The sequence below is a fragment of the Dendrobates tinctorius genome, unplaced genomic scaffold (genome assembly GCF_039654945.1).
Source record: "Dendrobates tinctorius isolate UK_male_01 unplaced genomic scaffold, ASM3965494v1 ptg000134l, whole genome shotgun sequence".
NCBI lineage: Eukaryota > Metazoa > Chordata > Amphibia > Anura > Dendrobatidae > Dendrobates > Dendrobates tinctorius.
In genome coordinates, this window is record NW_027361802.1 from 10,562,094 (window position 1) to 10,579,981 (window position 17,888).

Below are 17,888 nucleotides of genomic sequence, written 5' to 3' on the forward strand. Positions count from 1 at the left end.
TGGGGAGTCAGTAAACTCAAGAGAAGTTGCACAACAAACTTTGGGGTCCATTTTTCCTGTTACCCCTGCAAAAAAAAACAAAATTTGGAGCTAAAATAGATTTTTGTGGGAAAAATGTGATATTTTTTATTTTCATGGCTTAACATTATAAACTTCAGCGAAGCACCTAGGGGTTCAAGATGTTCAATATACATCTAGATAGGTTCTCTAAAGGGTCTAGTTTCCAAAATGGTGTCACTTGTTGGAGGTTTCTACTGTTTAGGCACATCAGGGGCTCTCCAAATGCGACATGGCATCCGCTAATTATTGCAGCAAATTTTACATCCAAAAAGTCAAATGGCGCTCCTTCCCTACCAAGCACTGCAATGGACCCAAACAGTGGTTTACCTGCATATAAGGGCTATCAGCGTACTCAGGACAAATTGTACAACAACTTTTGGGGTCCAATTTCACCTGTTACCCTTTGTAAAATAAAACAAATTGGATCTGAAGTAAAATTTCCTCCACATATTGGGTATATGCACACGAAGGAGAAATTGCACAACAAATTGTATGGAGCATTTTCTCCTGTTACCCTCATGAAAATGCAAAATTTGGAGCTAAAAAAGATTTATCTGGGAAATATGTGATTTTTTTTTTATTTTCACGGCTCTACATTATAAATTTCTGTGAAACACCTGTGGGTTCAAGGTGCTCAATACACATGTAGATAAGTTCCCTAAGAGGTCTAGTTTCCAAAATAGTGTCACTTATTGGAGGTTTCCACTGTTTAGGTACTTCAGGTATTCTCTAAACGCAACATGGCGTCCATTAATTATGCCAGCAAATTTTACATTCAAAAAGTGAAATGGTGCTCTTTCCCTTACGAGCTCTGCCGTGCATCCAAACAGTAGATTTCCCCCACATATGGGGTATCTGCATGCTCAGGAGAAATTGCACAACAAATTGTATGGTTCATTTTCTCCTGTTACCCTTATGAAAGCAAAAAAAAATTAGGTCTAAAGGAAAATTTTGATGAAAGAAAAGTATATGTTTATTTTTTCCTTCCAGTTTCTAAAAAATCTTGTGAAGTGACTGAAGGGTTAATAAACTTCTTGAATGTTACAATTTTTTGGTGTTTTCTGTCAAATAGAACCTTCAAAGGCACTTCAAATGTGTGGTGGTCCCTAAAAAAATGGTTTTGCCAATTTTGTTGTAAAAATGAGAAATCACTGGTCAAATTTTAACCCTTTTAACTTCCTAATAAAAAAATTATATTTCAAAAATTGAGCTGATGTTAAGTGGACTTGTGGGAAATGCTATTTATTAACTATTTTGTGCGATTTGGCTCTGATTTAAAGGCATAAAAATTAAAAGATAGAAAATTTTCAAAATTTTCGCCAAATTTCAGTTTTTTTCACAAATAAACATAAGTCAAAACAAATAAATTTTACCACTATCATGAAGTACAATATCTCATGAGAAACCATTCTCAGAAACAGTGGCATCCATTGAAGTTTTTCAGAGTTATGACTTCATAAATGGACAGTGGTCAGAATTGTAAAAATTGCCCTGGTCAGGAAGGTGAAAACAGGTTTGGGGTGAAGGGGTTAAAGTGACAGCACATGGATGCCATTGTGTACAGTCAGAGATTTTTCAAAGAGCTATAGACTTGTATGAGGAATTTTGATCCATGACCAAATAAAAAGCTAGATGTCTACATGATTTTTTTGGAATACACGCGGTACACAAATATCCACAGGTCGTAATGGTATATGCTCGATCTGTGAAAAACACTGATATGATATGTTCGAGAAAAATGGACTTTTGAATGAGGCTTCGTATTAAGAATTCTGCATTTTTATTTGTTCATATGCATAATGTAAAAGAAAACGTAATAGCCAGTATTCCCACTGTAGCAACACAACTGGGTAAAGGAAAGCTAAGCAATACTTAACCTATAATAAATGACATGGTTATAATTCATTCTTTCGTGTTCTTTCCACAGAAAACAAAATAATAGTTTGGATACTCAAGGATCATTGTTTTTTCCCAATATCCATAGAGCTATTGCCTCCTATGATGAATATCATCATATTAATGATGATCAATGTATGTAATTATCAACATTTTGACTGCTTTTATATCATTGCAGAGTGTGATTTTGAAGAAAACCATCTCTGTGGCTACGTAAACAGCTGGAACCCAAATGTAAACTGGTTTGTTGGAGGAGGCAACATCAAAAATGCTCAGGCTGTTATGCCTAGAGACCACACACTTGGCAGTGACTTTGGTAAGTGTAATATCTTAAATACCCTATAAAAATACCATACCTTATAAATGGTTTTAATATATATGGTAATTTGATAGATTATTTAAAAGCATACCATAATATATATTTTTTAGTTCCAGGGAAAGGATAAGCACAGAAAAAAGGGGTACCAGGAGATCAGGGTGTATTAATAAAAAAAATCTTAAATTAAAAAATGACACTATATCCAATTAACCCCTTTCTGACATCTGACAATAATCCGTCCATGTACCCTGGGTCTATTTGATCAGGGACGGATTATTACGTCTCCGCGATTGCCCTCGCACATGGGTGGTGTGCAGACGATCGTCGCCAGGTGTCAGCTGATACTGACAGGAGAGGTCACGCTCCGCTCCCGGCATTTTAACCCCCGAAATTCTGCACAGTCAAATGCTGGCAGCCCCTCTGCCTTTAGATCGAAGACCCCGTGGCATGATGCAAGGTCAAGATCATTGCCATGGTGATCGTATGTCGTCGGGTCACCAGAGCTAGGAAACTTGCTGATCATGCGCAGTGCATGATCAGCAACTTTCTTTGTTAGGCTGAGTTCACACGTGGCGTTTTTTTCGCGTTTCCGCGGCTGTTTTAACCTCGCGATTTTGCCGCGAAAACGCGAAAAATAAGCATCCCATGCATTCCTATGGGATTTCGCAATGCTGTGCTAATGCTGCGGTTTTTACCGCGGCGGAATCGCTTTGCGGTAAAAACCGCAGCATGCTCATTAATTTGCGGAATCGCGGCGATCCCGCACCCATAGGAATGCATTGTTCCGCTTACTTCCCGCATGTGGCTGTGCACAACATGCGGAAAGTAAGCAGAACAATTGCGGATGGTACCCACGGTCCGGAGGAGAGGAGACTGTCCTCCAGGCTTTGGGTACCATACCCCTGTAAAAAATAGAATTTAAAAATAAAAAATATTGTTATTCTCACCCTCCGACGTCCCGCGCAGTCTTTCCGCTTCTCTTCACGCTCCCGTTCCCAGTAGTCCTTTGCGAAAATGCCCGCGATGGCGTCCGTTCTCTCGGGATCGCGAAGTCTCGCGGTCATTCGCGCGACGTCATCACGAATTACCGCGAGACGTCGCGATCCCGCGAGAACTGACGTCATCGCGGGCATTTTCGCAAAGGATTACTGGGAACGGATGCGCGGGACGTCGGAGGGTAAGAATAACACTATTTTTTATTTTTTTTTACATTTTATCTTTTACTACTGATGCTGCATAGGCGGCCTCAGTAGTAAAAAGTTGGTCACACTCGTCAAACACTATGTTTGACGAGTGTGACCAATCTGTCAATCAGTTCTCCCAGCGATGCTACAGATCGCTTGGAGAACGCTAGCATTTTGCAAGCTAAATACGCTTGCAAAATGCTAGTTTTTCCGCAGGAAAATCGTGGGAATTTAAAATGCGATTTTTCCCGCGGACTGGAATTTTGGAATTCTCGCGGTAATTTCCGCGAGAGTTCCGGTACGTGTGCACTTAGCCTTAGTGCAGAGCTAACAATTTCTGCAGCATGGGGATGCTGCTGCATCCCCATCCTATACAAGAAATCAGCCTGCAAAAAATGATAGTCCCATAGTGGAAAAAAGTAAGAAAGTAAAAAAAATGTAAAAAAATTGTTTTAAATAATTGTAAAAAATATTTTAAAAAAATCAAAAATAATAAAAAATTAAAAGATATTGTATTTATAAATAAATATTTGTATGAAAAAAATATAAACAATAAATGTACACATATTTGGTATCGCCGCGTCCACAACGACCCACCCTATAAAACTGTCCTACTAGTTAACCCCTTTAGTGAACATCATAAAAAATAAAAGGCAAAAAACTATGCTTTATCATCATACCGCCGAACAAAAAGTGGAATAAAACTCGATCGAAAAGACGGCTATAAATAAACATGGTACTGCTCAAAACGTCATCTTGTCCTGCAAAAAACAAGCTACCATACCGCTCCATCAGCACAAAAATAAAAAAGATGTAGAAAATATTTTTTATTGTGTAAAAGTGCCAAAACATAAAAAAAGTATAAATGAGGTAACGCTTTAATCGTACTGACCTGAAGAATAAACTGCTTTATCAATTTTACCACATACTGAATGGCATAAACCCTCTGCGCAAGAAATTACTGAATTGTTGGCTTTTGTTAATTGTGCCTTCCAAAAATCCGAATAAATCAAAATATGTCATGTTTCCGAATATGGTACACATTAAAATTTTCAACTCGTCCAGCAAAAAACAAGCCCTCACATGACTCTGTGGGCCAAAATACGGAAAAATGGAAAAATTATAGCTCTCAACATGTGATGCAAAAACTATTTTTTTGCAATAAAAGGTGTCTTTTAGTGTGTAACAGCAGCCAAACATAAAAAACTGATACAAATCTCATATCTCTGTAATCACACCGACCCGAAGAATAAAGTTGCCTAATCACTTATACCGAATGTGAAATGGCATAGAAAATAAATAAAACCAGTACTTCACCTGCTGTTGATTTTTTCATTCTGCCTCCCATAGATCACAGTAAGGCTCGGTGCACATTTATCCTGCGCTCTGTGCTGAGCGCTTACATCGGGGTTTTCATGTAAATCTCTGAAATACATGATTCAGGCGGAACCTCTGGTGGAAGATTCCCTATAATGAGACAGATGTAGGCACTGTGGACACTGTCTGACCTGTGACCTGGCAGTGTCCATCTTTTTAGGATTGCATAAAAGTGCCATCAGCTACAGTTTCGCTCTCTTCTGAAAAGAAGGACACAGCTGAACAGAGGCCAGATGGAGTCCAAAGTAACTCTGCTGCCTCATTATAGTGAATGCATCAATTAGGGATTTCATCTGAATCAGGTCATTCAGAGATTTAGATGGAAACCCCAAAGTAAGTGTAGAGCTTCGGATAAGTGTGATGCCAAACATTATGTAAAATGTTCCGAATAAAAGCTTCATCTCAATCCACAGAAAAAAGCAAGCCCTCACTCGGGTCTGTCATCTGTTAATTAAAATATAGGGAGCTGTCATGTTACTGGTAGCTCAAAGGCTCTGGAAAAGCGAAATGGGTCCTCACCCACCAAAAAGAAATTCAGCAAATTTTCCACTCTCAAATCCAAATGCCCCCTCCCTTCTGAGCCCCACAGTGCACCTAAACCACATATTGCATCCACATTTCTGAAGCGATGAGAGCCCACCTAACTTACAAGCACATGCCTCCAGAACCACGGGCTGGGCATAACGTACTGGTGACTACAGCATACTGGTCACTACAACGGCAGTTTGTATAATCACCAGCAGTGGATAGCATGGTGATTACATGGTGGCATGGGCCCCTCAATGTTTAATTTTTTGTGGTTTGATTAATAGCTTGTGCTATTCGGCAGTGCTGAAGTCATTGTGGGCATTTAAGGGTTAATGCCCTTCATGTGGTAACACGAGCAGGCTGCTGTGATTGGTCAGCCTGCTGCGTTGTGTCTAATGGTGTAGCTATGGAAGATTAATTTTGGGGTTAATCTGCCCTCAGTGAGTAACGCGAGCAGGCTGTGTGATTGGACAGCCTGCTGCGCGCCTATTTTGATTTATGCTATTGGTGGAGAAAGAAAAAGTGCGGGAGCCTTACCTTTATAAGGAGCTAGCTGTGAGCCAACTGTGTCAGTGACAGTTGTGAAGCAAGAAGAATCCAGATGGAGTCTCTGCTGGAGCAGATGATGGCCCGGGTCGGCGCAGCAGACGGCGAGGAGTGGCTGAAGAAGTGTCTGGCGCCGGTGAACGAAGCCGCTGAAGTGATCCTGGTTCCAGCTCCTGCTCCTGCTGAGGTTCCTACGCAGATGGAAGAGCTGCTGCAGTCCGGGGATGGAGAAGATGTCCGGAGGTCCCTGCGGAAGAAGAGGAAGAAGAACGAAGTATACTCACTGCCTGAATCCTGTTCCCAACGGTTCAGTGGAGGGAAGAAGAGGTCGGCGTCCGCTTGCGGTCGGCGCGGCTCCGGGAGGAAAGCGCCAGAAGCATCACGAGAGGCAGGAGTGTCAACAAGAGGAAGGATCGAGACATCGCGTGATCGCACACGAAGCCGACGAGGCTTAGCCACGTCATCGGCACACGATTCCCAGAATGCCCGGCAGGCGATTATCCCGGAAGTCGCCGCCGGGTATGCCGCATCAGCTGCTGTGGCCAGGCACAGCGCGAACGCGGCGCCGCTCACGGGCCTGCACGCGCCGTCAGCCCCATTGCAAAAGAGCTCTGCTGGGGTTTTGGCGGCGACACAGGTATGGAACACATCGGAGGAGTCCGAAGAGGACGTCGCGGCAAGTGGCGGTCGGCACCCCCTGCACGACGCGATGGATGGATCCAGGAACGAAGGACATGGTGAGAGCCCCCTTGCTGGAGCACCTAATGTGGGTAGTGATTGTGTTAAGGACATTGTCTTTAGGACTTTGTCTGAGCTACTTGGGGGACAGGTCGTACCCCAGGCGCCTGCTGCTGAAGTGTCTATTCAGGACAGGTTCCCTGGGGTGGCTGAGCCCCATTTAAAAGAAGCACTGACATGTGATGTTTCCCCTTTGGGCTTTCATCTCAGTGCTTCCATTAAAGAGAAGATATGGAAACAAGAGTATGTGGATATTTTTTCTTTGTTACCAGTTGCTAGGGAACTGCTTCATAAAATGGAGAGGCCTGAGGGAAAGCAGGAGGAGTCAGATAGAAAGAAAAATTTTAAATCATTTTATTCATGGTTGCAGGCCTTCTCCATTTATGCGGCAGTTTTAGGGGAAAAGTTTCCAAAATTGTGTTCAGGTGTGTTTCAACACCAAGACTGTATTCTGGAGGCTTATCGTAATTTCGGCGGTTTAGCCTGGCTGAATTATGACGAATCCTTTAGACAAAAATTGGCTGTTCACCCTGCTGTCAGGTGGGGTGGGAAGGATGTCGGGTTGTGGCTGAATTTAATGCTACCGCAGCGACAGAACCCCCACAGGCCGCAAGTGAATGTCACTGCGGAGAAGGGGGTGTGCTTTGCATTTAATGAGTCCTCGTGCAAGTGGCAGAATAACTGTCGCTTTCGCCACGAGTGCTCGTTTTCTGGTGGGGCCCATCCCTTGTTTAAATGTTTTAAAAAACATGGTCAGTCCACAGTACAGCCATCTGGTTTTAGGGAGCAGTTTTTCAAAGGCTCAGACTCCAGTGAGCCTGGAAAGAATGCTCCCCTGGCTAGGTCGTTTTCCAGACAGGCCGAGAGCGGCGCTGGTACATAAAGGTTTTCAGTCGGGTTTTCCTGTGCCTTCTTTTGAGGGCATAGGTTGTACTGTAACAAAGAACTTAAAATCAGTAGATTGTCACAGGGAGGTAGTCAGGGCACATATTGAAAAGGAACTGTTGCTAGGCAGAGTGTCTGGTTCTTTTGAATTTCCTCCATTTGCTAATTTTAGGATATCACCTTTGGGAGTTGTACCCAAGAAAGAGATTAATTCTTTTAGGATCATACATCACTTGTCGTATCCAACAGGTAGCTCACTGAATGATGTTATTGATCCTAATGCTTCTTCGGTGAATTACACGTCATTTGATCAGGCGGTGGATTTGTTGCGGAAGTTTGGCCGTGACTGTTTCATGGCCAAATCAGACATCAAGTCTGCTTTTAGGCTTTTGCCATTTAACCCTTTGGGTTTTAATTCTTTGGGTTTCTGTTTTGAAGGTTCGTTCTATTTTGATAGGTGTCTCCCTATGGGATTTTCGTTGTCATGTTTTTATTTTGAGTAATTTTCCACGTTTTTGCATTGGGCGGTTCAGGATGGGTTTTTAGAAGGGGGTGTGTTACATTATCTGGATGATTTTTTGTTTGTGAGTGGGCCGGGTCATTGTTTGAGGTTATTGAATAAATTTTTGAGTTTGATGGAATTGTTTGGGGTCCCGTTAGCCCATGACAAAACAGTCGCCCCTTGTAAAGAGCTTGAGTTTTTAGGGATTGTGTTAGACTCAGAGAAAATGGAATTGAGACTCCCCTGCCAAAAGATTGTGAAGTTGAGGTATTGTATTGCAGGCTTTTTAGTGAGAAAGAAATGTACCCTTCGAGAGCTTCAATCTCTGCTGGGTTGTTTGAACTTTGCACTAAGAATTTTACCAATGGGGAGGGTCTTTTCTAGGCGTTTGTATGATGCAACTAGAGGTGTTAGGTGCTCTGGGTCACATATCAGAATTTCGTGGGAGATGAAAATGGATTTAAGAATTTGGGATGAGTTTTTAGGAAGTTTTAATGGCATTAGTTGCATTCAACAAGATTTTGTATCGTCTCAGGATTTATTGTGGTTTACTGGGATAAATAGTGAGGTTGGCTTTGGTACAACTCTTCAAACACATTGGTGTTTTTCTTCGTGGCCCTCGTCTTGGTCTGCTCAAGGTTTGTTGGACAAACAGGTTTTCTTGGAGCTCTTTACAGTTTTTGTTTCACTGCATATTTGGGGGGAGGAGTTAGCGAATAGGAGGGTTATGTTCGTATCTCGTTGCCAAGGTCTGGTTTTTGCTTTAAACACATTGGCGGTGAAGTGCAGGTTCTTAGGTGGTGTTTTACGGAAATTAGTCCTTTTGTGTTTGAAGTGGAACATTTGGTTGAAAGCTTGCTTTTCCCCGGAGTACAGTAATGCTTTTGTTTTTCATCTCTCTTCTCAGCGGTTAGAGGATTTCAAGAAAAGTACAAAAGAAATGGATCCCCTACCGACTGTCTGCCCGTCCCAGTTATGGGAGGCAGTTTTGAATTAGTGTGCGAATCTATTAGAAATTCCCTTGCACCAGGGACATGGAGAGCATACTCGGCTGCTTGACTTACATGGAATCAATTTTGTGTTGCCAGGAATCTGCTTCCTTATAAGTGTGATGTTGCTACAGCACTTGTTTTTTTGAATTTTTACATAGGTTTAGGTTATCGTTACACTTTTTTGTATAACTCATTGTGTGGGGTCTCTTTTTTCTTAAAATTGTATGGCGAAGAGTCTTTATTAAGCCTTTTTCCGGTTCGACAAGCTTTAAAGGGTTGTAAAAAAGGTTGGGCTGTGCCTGATAGCCGCAGGCCTATATCTGTAAATCTATTAGAGAGGTTATGGTTGGTGTTATACGAAGTTTGTTTTAATAATTTTGAGTTGTGTTTATTTCGGGCAGCTTTTGTTATTTGTTTCTTTGCGGCTCTTAGGATTAGCGAATTGCTGTCTCATAGTCGGTCCAACACCTCGGGTTTGTGTAGAAATGATGTTAGTTTATCCGATGCTCGTGCTATACTGTTTATCAATAGGTCTAAAATGGATCAGCTGGGTAAAGGGTGTGTTTTGAAGTTTCGATCTCTACAAGGTTCGTCTGTATGCCCTGTCACTAATTTGTATAACTGGCTTTCTTTACGGGGGGATACTCCCGGTTTGTTATTTTTACATGAAGATGGTTCTCCTGCCACTAAGTTTCAGTTTAATGCCATATTAAAAAAATGTATAGTCAAACTACAGTTGGATAGCTCTAATTTTTTATCACATTCCTTTCGTATCGGGGCCGCAACCGAGGCAGCAAGAGCAGGCCTCAAAAGTATCTGTAAAATTGGTAGATGGGCGTCGAACCGATATCAGTTGTATATCCGTCCCAATTTATTATAATTAGTTTATATTGTTTCTCTCCAATTCTAGGCCCAATGGTCATTTGGCTGGTAGGTCACTCATTTATACATTGGGCGCAGAGGAGAGCAGCTTGCAGAAGCTACACAGAGAACCTATCTTTTAAGTATGACCTAATTAACGTTTTTTGGTATGGTGTAAGAGGTCTGAAATTTTCAAATTTGGTGGCCAGCTTAAAAAGCATGCTGTTGACTCACCCATATCCTGATCTCATAATTTTTCATATTGGAGGTAATGATTTAGGAAGGATTAAAACATTGGAGTTATTAGCTAATTTCCGCAGGGATTTTGCCTTAATAAAGAACATTTTTCCTGATTCATCACTGATTTTCTCCGAAATTGTTCCGAGATTGGCCTGGAATGGTACCCAGTTTGCCTTTTTGGAAAGAATAAGGAAACGGGTAAATCGGGAAATGGCAAAATTTTTTATTAATTTGGGTGATTTTTCATATCGCCATATTGACTTGGAAGGTTTCACAGCTGGCCTTTACAGATCGGATGGTGTGCATCTTTCTGATGTGGGTCTAGACATTTTTAATGTGGGTATTCAGAATATGATTGAGAAATGGCTGTGGTGTTTGGGGGAGGCCTCGTATTTTTAATACTCGGCCGTTTGGGGTAAAATCGCCCAACTATGTTGGGTGGATTGTGGTTTGTATATGTGTTTTGGTATTTATGAATTTTTATGGTTATTTATGATTTTAATAATATGGTGATTTATTCTAAATTATAAAGTTACCAATAATAAAACACCACGGCCATTTTTTATTCCAAAAGTAACGTGTCTGAGTATTTATTTATTTAGTGACAGTAATTTAAAGGGTTATGGTGGGCTTTATGCTACCATGCAATTTTCACTCGGCAACATATATTGCTGCTTGTTTCTGGAAAATACCCATGGAATCAAAATTATCACTACACCTGTAGATGAATTCCCCAAGGGGTATAGTTTCCAAAATGGGGTCACTTCAATGGGTATTCTGGTCTTCTAGCAATTAGGGGCTCTGTATATGGAGTCCGCTACCTGATCTAGCAACATCTGCGCTTCAGGAGGCAAATAGCGATCCATTCCTCCCAAGTCTCTCCATATGGCTAAGCAGTATTGTACAGTCACATATGGGGTAGCCACGTTTAGTAGAAATTGTGGGACAAATTTTGGTGCCATTTTTACCCACTTCTTGTATGAAAATGTAAAATCTGGAGCCAAAATAACATTTTGCTGATAAAAATTTAGTTATTTTTTTCTTCACTGCCCAATGGTATAAAATTCTGTGATACACTTGTAGTGTCAATATGATCACTGTGTAAGGAGGAAAACCAAGCTGCAGGTGTCTGCATCATGCTGGGTCCGGAACTGCTGAGGCTGTGTCCCATGTTGCCTGGGGGAAATAATAGGGGACAGGACAGGCCCCATGACCCAGGAAGAGGGGGTGTGAGGCAGTGAGGAGAAAGCAGGCAAAGAAAGAGTCAGTCCCCCGGCAGTGAGAGCAGAGGCAGGTGTGCAGCGCTCTCCGCAGCGAGAGAGGCAGCGGGGAGCCTTGCTCCAGCAGAACTTCAGCGGGCGCTCCGGTGAGAAAGTGTGTGCAGCGCGCCGTGTTCCCGGCTGGAGCGGGACCCATGTGCAGGATCCTGAGGTGTGTTCCCCAAGACTGATAGACATGCAGCAGCGCCCATATTGGTCAGAGTACTCCGAGCGAGAGTTGGTTGGAAAAAGCTCCCGGCCGCAGGGCACAGATTTAGGACAGCTGTGTGAGAGACTTACTGCATGAGAGGTTTACTGGTATCAGTGGACAAGCAGAGCAGCGCAAACCGAGCAGAGCTGTGCAGAGCAGCCATTCAGGTGACAGCAGCTGCTCAGAGAGAGACACATGTGCTCTGTGACTGTGAGTACAGCGCACGTGCTGTGTAGAGAAAGCCGAGTACTGGACAGACATTTGCGGCCTACCTTGCCAGTTGCCACTTGCCAGTCCACGTTGGACTCTGTCAGTGCTGCGACCCTGTTTGCTTTGGCCACACCAACTTATGGACTAGGGGCTCAGCGGAAGGTGCCGGAGACCGACCACTGCCGCCAGAAGATGGACCGTTGTTTGCAGGACCCCACTGAACCCCACTGTCTTCAAAGCTTCAGTTGTTGACTGGGAAGTCTCTGACAGATAAGTGTTTTGAAGAACTGACGTTATCTTGTTTATTGCTTGCCATTGAACTGTTTAACCCTCATTTAACCATTTATCTCCCTACGAGGAGTTAACCCCCTGTTAAATTAAAACTGTTAAATTTGTTAACCCTTGCTCTGCCTTCTGTCTGTCATTGCATCCCGCAACCTTCTTACAACTGCTCCCCTAGATGAATTAATTGAGAGGTGTAGTTTGTAAAATAAGGTCACTTATAGGGGGTTCTGCTGTTCTTGCACCTCATGGGCTCTCCCAGTGGGTCATGGCACCTGCAAACCATAACAGTAAAATCTGGCACTCCTTGCCTTCTGAGCTTTGCACTGTGTCTGAAAAATATTTCCCGATTACATGTAGGTATTGGCGCACTCAGGAAAAAATGACAAACTGAGGTCCAAAAATTTCCTATTAGACCTTAGAAAAATTAAGAACTTGGGGCTAAAACAACATTTTAGTGGTAAAAATGTAATTTATTCTTTCTTCACCGCTCAGTAGTATAAAATTCTGTGAGGCACATGTGGTGTCAATATGATCACTGTACCACTAGATGAATTCATTGGGGAGTGTAGTTTGTAAAATGAGTTCACATATAGGGGGGTTTCTGTTGTTCTGGCACCTCAGGGGCTCTGCTAATGTGACATAGCACCCTCAAACCATTCCAGCAAAATCTGAACTCCAATATGGTGCCTCTTCCCTTCTGAGTTTTGCACTGTGCCTCAAAGCTACTATTCCCCCCACATATGGGGTATTGGCATACTCAGGAGAAATTGCACTACAAGTTGTATGGTGCAATTTTTCTTGTTACCCTTATGAAAATGCAACATTTGGGGCCAAACTAACATATTTGTGAGGAAAATGTGATTTTTTTTTTATTTTCATGGCTCAACGTTATAAACTTCTGTGAAGCACCTGGGGGTTTAAGGTGCTCATCATACATCTAAATACATTGCTTGAGGGGTCTAGTTTCAAAAATGGGGTCACCTGTGAAGGATTTCCACTGTTTAGGAACATCAGGGGCTCTCCAAACGGGACATGACATCCACTAATGATTCCAGGAAATTTTATATTCAAAAAGTCAAATGACGCTCCTTCCCTTCCGATCCCTGCTGTGCGCCCAAACAGACGTTTTCTCCCTCATATTGGGTATCGGCGTACTCAGGAGAACTTGCGCAACAAGTTATATGGTGCAATTCCTCCTGTTACCCTTATAAAAATGCAATATTTTGTGCTAAACACATATTTGTGAATTTGCTGAATTTCCACCCCTCTCTCCCATGCTCCTGAAAGCCCCATGTGAACTGCATTGTATTTTTATATGGTATGCATTGCTGAATTTCCACCCCTCTCTCCCATGCTCCTGAAAGCCCCATGTGAACTGCATTGTATTTTTATATGGTATGCATTGCTTACCCATCTTCTTGTATCCATAATTGTACTCCATTCTTGTTATCTTTGCCACACATCTAAGTGGTCTGTATAACCCCTTCCCCCTTTTATGACCTTTGCTTTACTCTGTGCATTTGGCCTGGGCAGTCACACCCCACTCTCACTCACAGCTGATTGTGTTTAGCTGCACATATATTCAGCTCCATGGGTCTGCTCCAGATGTAGTCGGCTCCATGTATCTCAAAATCCATATCTCAAAGTACATATTTCTAAGTACTCTGTATTAGACTAGAATTGGACTGGAATTGACTGTAAGGTAACGGACTATAACACCACAACAATGTTTCGCCTTCTTTTTACTATCACCCCCATACTACTCTATTTCTCCCTAACTCCTGCAATCCCTCAACCCAGTAAGGATATTGTCATTTCCCCCTCCATCCTTCCCAGCCATTTTACCTCTTCGTCACAACTGTTCCTCCACATACAATCCTTTTTCTCCAGACACACAAGGCCACATCATATCCTATCCTGCTCCCACCTTCTAATGCTCTGTCTACTACTCCTCATTGCTGGCGACGTATCCCCTAATCCTGGCCCTCCTCAACACATCCCCACACTCATTTCTAACACTCTGCCACGATCCTCTACACGTTTTTGCAACCATGACAACCTCATACCTATTCATCCAGCCCCCACTCCCCCGGTCCTCTTACCTGGCGCCTTATGGAACGCACGCTCTGTCTGCAACAAGCTATCATTTATCCATGACCTCTTTATCACCAACAAACTCTCCTTCCTTGCCATCACTGAAACCTGGCTCACTCCCTCTGACACAGCCTCTCCAGCTGCTCTTTCCTATGGCGGATTCCATCTCTCTCACACCCCTCGCCCCAGCAACAAACGTGGTGGAGGAGTTGGCTTGCTCCTGTCTGATACCTGCTCCTTTACCCCAATTCCTCTGCCACCCTCCGCTACTCTTCCCTCGTGCACTCCGTCCACATCTATTCCCCCTCCAACCTTCAACTGACTGTCATCTACTGCCCCCCAGAACTAGCCATCTCCACCTTTCTCGACCACTTCACCACCTGGCTACTTCATTTCCTTTCTGCTGATAATCCCACCATCATCATGGGCGACTTCAACATCCCCATTGACACTTCCACCCCGGCTGCCTCTAAACTTCTATCGCTCACGGCTTCCCTCTGCCTCACTCAATGGTCCTCTGCGGCCACTCACAAAGATGGTCACACGCTGGACCTTATCTTCACCCGTCTGTTCCCTCACTAATCTCAATAACTCACCCCTCCCGCTGTCTGACCACAACCTATTGACATTCTCTTCCCTCTCCTCTCCTACTGCGCAACCCCCGCTCCATAAACTCGCTCACCCTCGCAGGAATCTCAAGCACCTCAATTTACAATCACTCTCTGAGTCCCTTCTCCCTCTTACAGACATAGCTTCCCTTCATGACACAGATGCTGCTGCCACTTTTTATAACACCACAATAACAGCAACACTTGATTTGGCTGCCCCCCTTATGCAGAGCAAAACTCGAACAATCAACAGGCAGCCCTGGCTGACCAGCCTGACCAAAGAGCTGAGATGGGTTTCCAGGGCCGCTGAGCGGAGATGGAAGAGAACCCATTCTACTGAGCACTTCAGCGCATACAAGCAGTCCCTTGCCAGCTTTAAGTCCACACTCTCTGCCGCAAAACAAACTTACTTCGCATCCCTCATATCCTCCCTGTCTCACAACCCTAAACAGCTCTTCAACACTTTCAATTCTCTACTCCGTCCCACAGCACCTCCTCCCTCTCCTCTCATTTCTGCTGAAGACTTTGCCTCCTTCTTTAAGCAGAAGACCGACACGATCAGACAAAACTTTGGCCCGCAGCCCCCAATGCCCCTCTTACCTGCTCAGCCCTGTTCTGCAAAAGCCAGTTTTTTCACCATGACAGAAGATCAGCTCTCCACCCTTCTGTCAAGATCACACCTCACCACTTGTGCCCTCGACCCACTCCCGTCTCACCTCATCCCTAACTTGGCCACAGTCTTCATCCCATCTCTAACACACCTCTTCAACCTTTCACTTACAAATGGTGTCTTTCCCTCATCCTTCAAACATGCCTCAATCACACGCATCCTCAAAAAGCCCTCCCTTGATCCATCCTCTGTGTCTGACTATCGCCCGATATCTCTTCTCCCTTACGCCTCAAAACTACTGGAACAGCATGTATATCTTGAACTGTCCTCCCACCTCTCCTCCTTTTCCCTCTTTGACCGGTTACAATCTGGCTTCCGACCGCATCACTCAACTAAAACTGCCCTAAAGTCACTAACGACTTACTAACCGCCAAGAGCATGCGACACTACTCTGTACTCCTTCTCCTGGACCTGTCCTCTGCCTTCGACACCGTAGACCATTCCCTCCTGCTACAGACTCTCTCATCTCTTGGCATCACAGACTTGGCCCTATCCTGGATCTCATCATACCTAACAGACCGAACATTTAGTGTCTCCCTCTCACACACCACCTCATCACCTCGCCCCCTGTCTGTTGGTGTCCCTCAAGGCTCTGTCCTAGGACCTCTACTGTTCTCAATGTACACCTTTGGCTTGTGACAGCTCATAGAATCCCACGGTTTGCAGTATCACCTCTATGCAGATGACACGCAGATCTACCTATCTGGACCCAACCTCGCCTCCTTACTGACTGAAATCCCAAAATGTCTGTCTGCTATCTCAGCCTTCTTCTCTGCTCCCTTTCTCAAACTTAACATGGACAAAACAGAATTCATCTTTCCCCCATCTCACTCTACCCCTCCACCAGACCTATCCATCAATGTCAATTGCTGCTCTCTTTCCCCAGTCCCGCACGCTCGGTGCCTTGGGGTGATCCTCGACTCTTCGCTCTCTTTCAAACCACATATCCAAGCCCTCGCCTCCTCCTGCTGCCTCAAACTCAAAAATATTTCCCGGATCCGCTCATTTCTCAACCACGAAAACACAAAAACACTAGTGCATGCTCTTATCATCTCCCGCCTTGACTACTGCAACTTCCTACTCTCTGGCCTCCCCTCTACCACTCTGGCTCCGCTCCAGTCCATCCTACACTCTGCTGCCCGTCTAATCCACCTGTCTCCCCGCTATTCCCCAGCCTCCCCCCTATGCCAGGCCCTTCACTGGCTTCCTATTGCCCAGAGGCTCCAATTCAAAACCCTAACCATGACATACAAAGCCATCCACAACCTGTCTCCTCCATACATCTGTGACATGGTCTCTAGGTACCTACCCGCACGCAAACTTCGCTCATCTCAAGATCTCCTTCTCTACTCCCCCCTTATCTCTTCTTCCCACAACCGCATACAAGACTTCTCCCGTGCTCCCCCATACTCTGGAACTCTTTGCCGCAACACATCAGACTCTCACCATCAACGGAAACCTTCAAGAAGAACCTGAAGGCCCACCTGTTCCAACAAGCCTACAGCCTGCAATGATCCTCGGTCTACTGAACCACCGCATGACCTGCTCTACCCTCTCCTACTGTATCCTCACCCATCCCTGTAGACAGTGAGCCCTCTCCTTATGTACTTGTGTGTGTGTCCCTTGTCTTACACATGTTTATTATACTTGTTTATATTACCACTTTTCACATGTAAAGCGCCATGGAATAAATGGCGCTATATAAATGCATAATAATAATAATATTTGTTGGGAAAACTAAATTTTTTATATATTTACGGCTCAATGTTATAAACTTCTGTGAAGCATCTGAGAGTTCAATGTGCTCACCACACATCTAGATCAGTTCCCTGAAGGTTCTAGTTTCAAAATGGTGTCATTTGTGGGGGATTTTCCCTGTTTAGGCACATCAGAAGCTCTCCAAACGCGTCTGCCAATTGTTCCAGCAAATTTTGCAATCAAAAAGTCAAATGGCGCGCCTTCCCTTCCGAGATAAACCGTGCACCCAAACAGTGGTTTTCTTCCTCATATTGGGTATCGGCATGCTCAGGAGAAATTACAAAACAAATTTAAGTAAATTTTTTGTAAAAAAAAGTTAAATGTTCATTTTTTTTCCACATTCAAAAAATTCCTGTGAAACGCCTGAAGGGTTAATAAAAACCTTGAATGTGGTTTTGAGCACCTTCAGGGGTGCAGTTTTTAGAATGGTGTCACTTTTGGGGTATCGTCTATAGATCCCTCAAAGGGACTTCAAATGTGATGTGGACCCTAAAAAATGGTTTTGTAAATTTTGTTGTAAAAATAAGAAATCACTGGTCAACTTTTAATCATTAGAACTTTCTAACAAAAAAAGAAATTTGGTTCCAAAATTATGTTGATGTAAAGTAGACTTGTGTGAAATGTTACTTATTAACCTCTTCCCGACCGCCCACTGTAGATAAACG

At 43.7% G+C, this 17,888-nt stretch overlaps 1 protein-coding gene across 1 annotated transcript in view; it reads left to right on the top strand.

Moving 5' to 3' along the window:
* MAMDC2 (MAM domain containing 2) overlaps window positions 1–17,888 on the top strand; it is a 249,584-nt gene that overhangs the window by 165,593 nt on the left and 66,103 nt on the right. Inside the window, exon 5 of the mRNA XM_073543722.1 lies at window positions 2,135–2,272. Coding sequence (XP_073399823.1) covers window positions 2,135–2,272 — 138 coding nt within the window. The remainder of the gene's footprint in view (window positions 1–2,134; window positions 2,273–17,888) is intronic.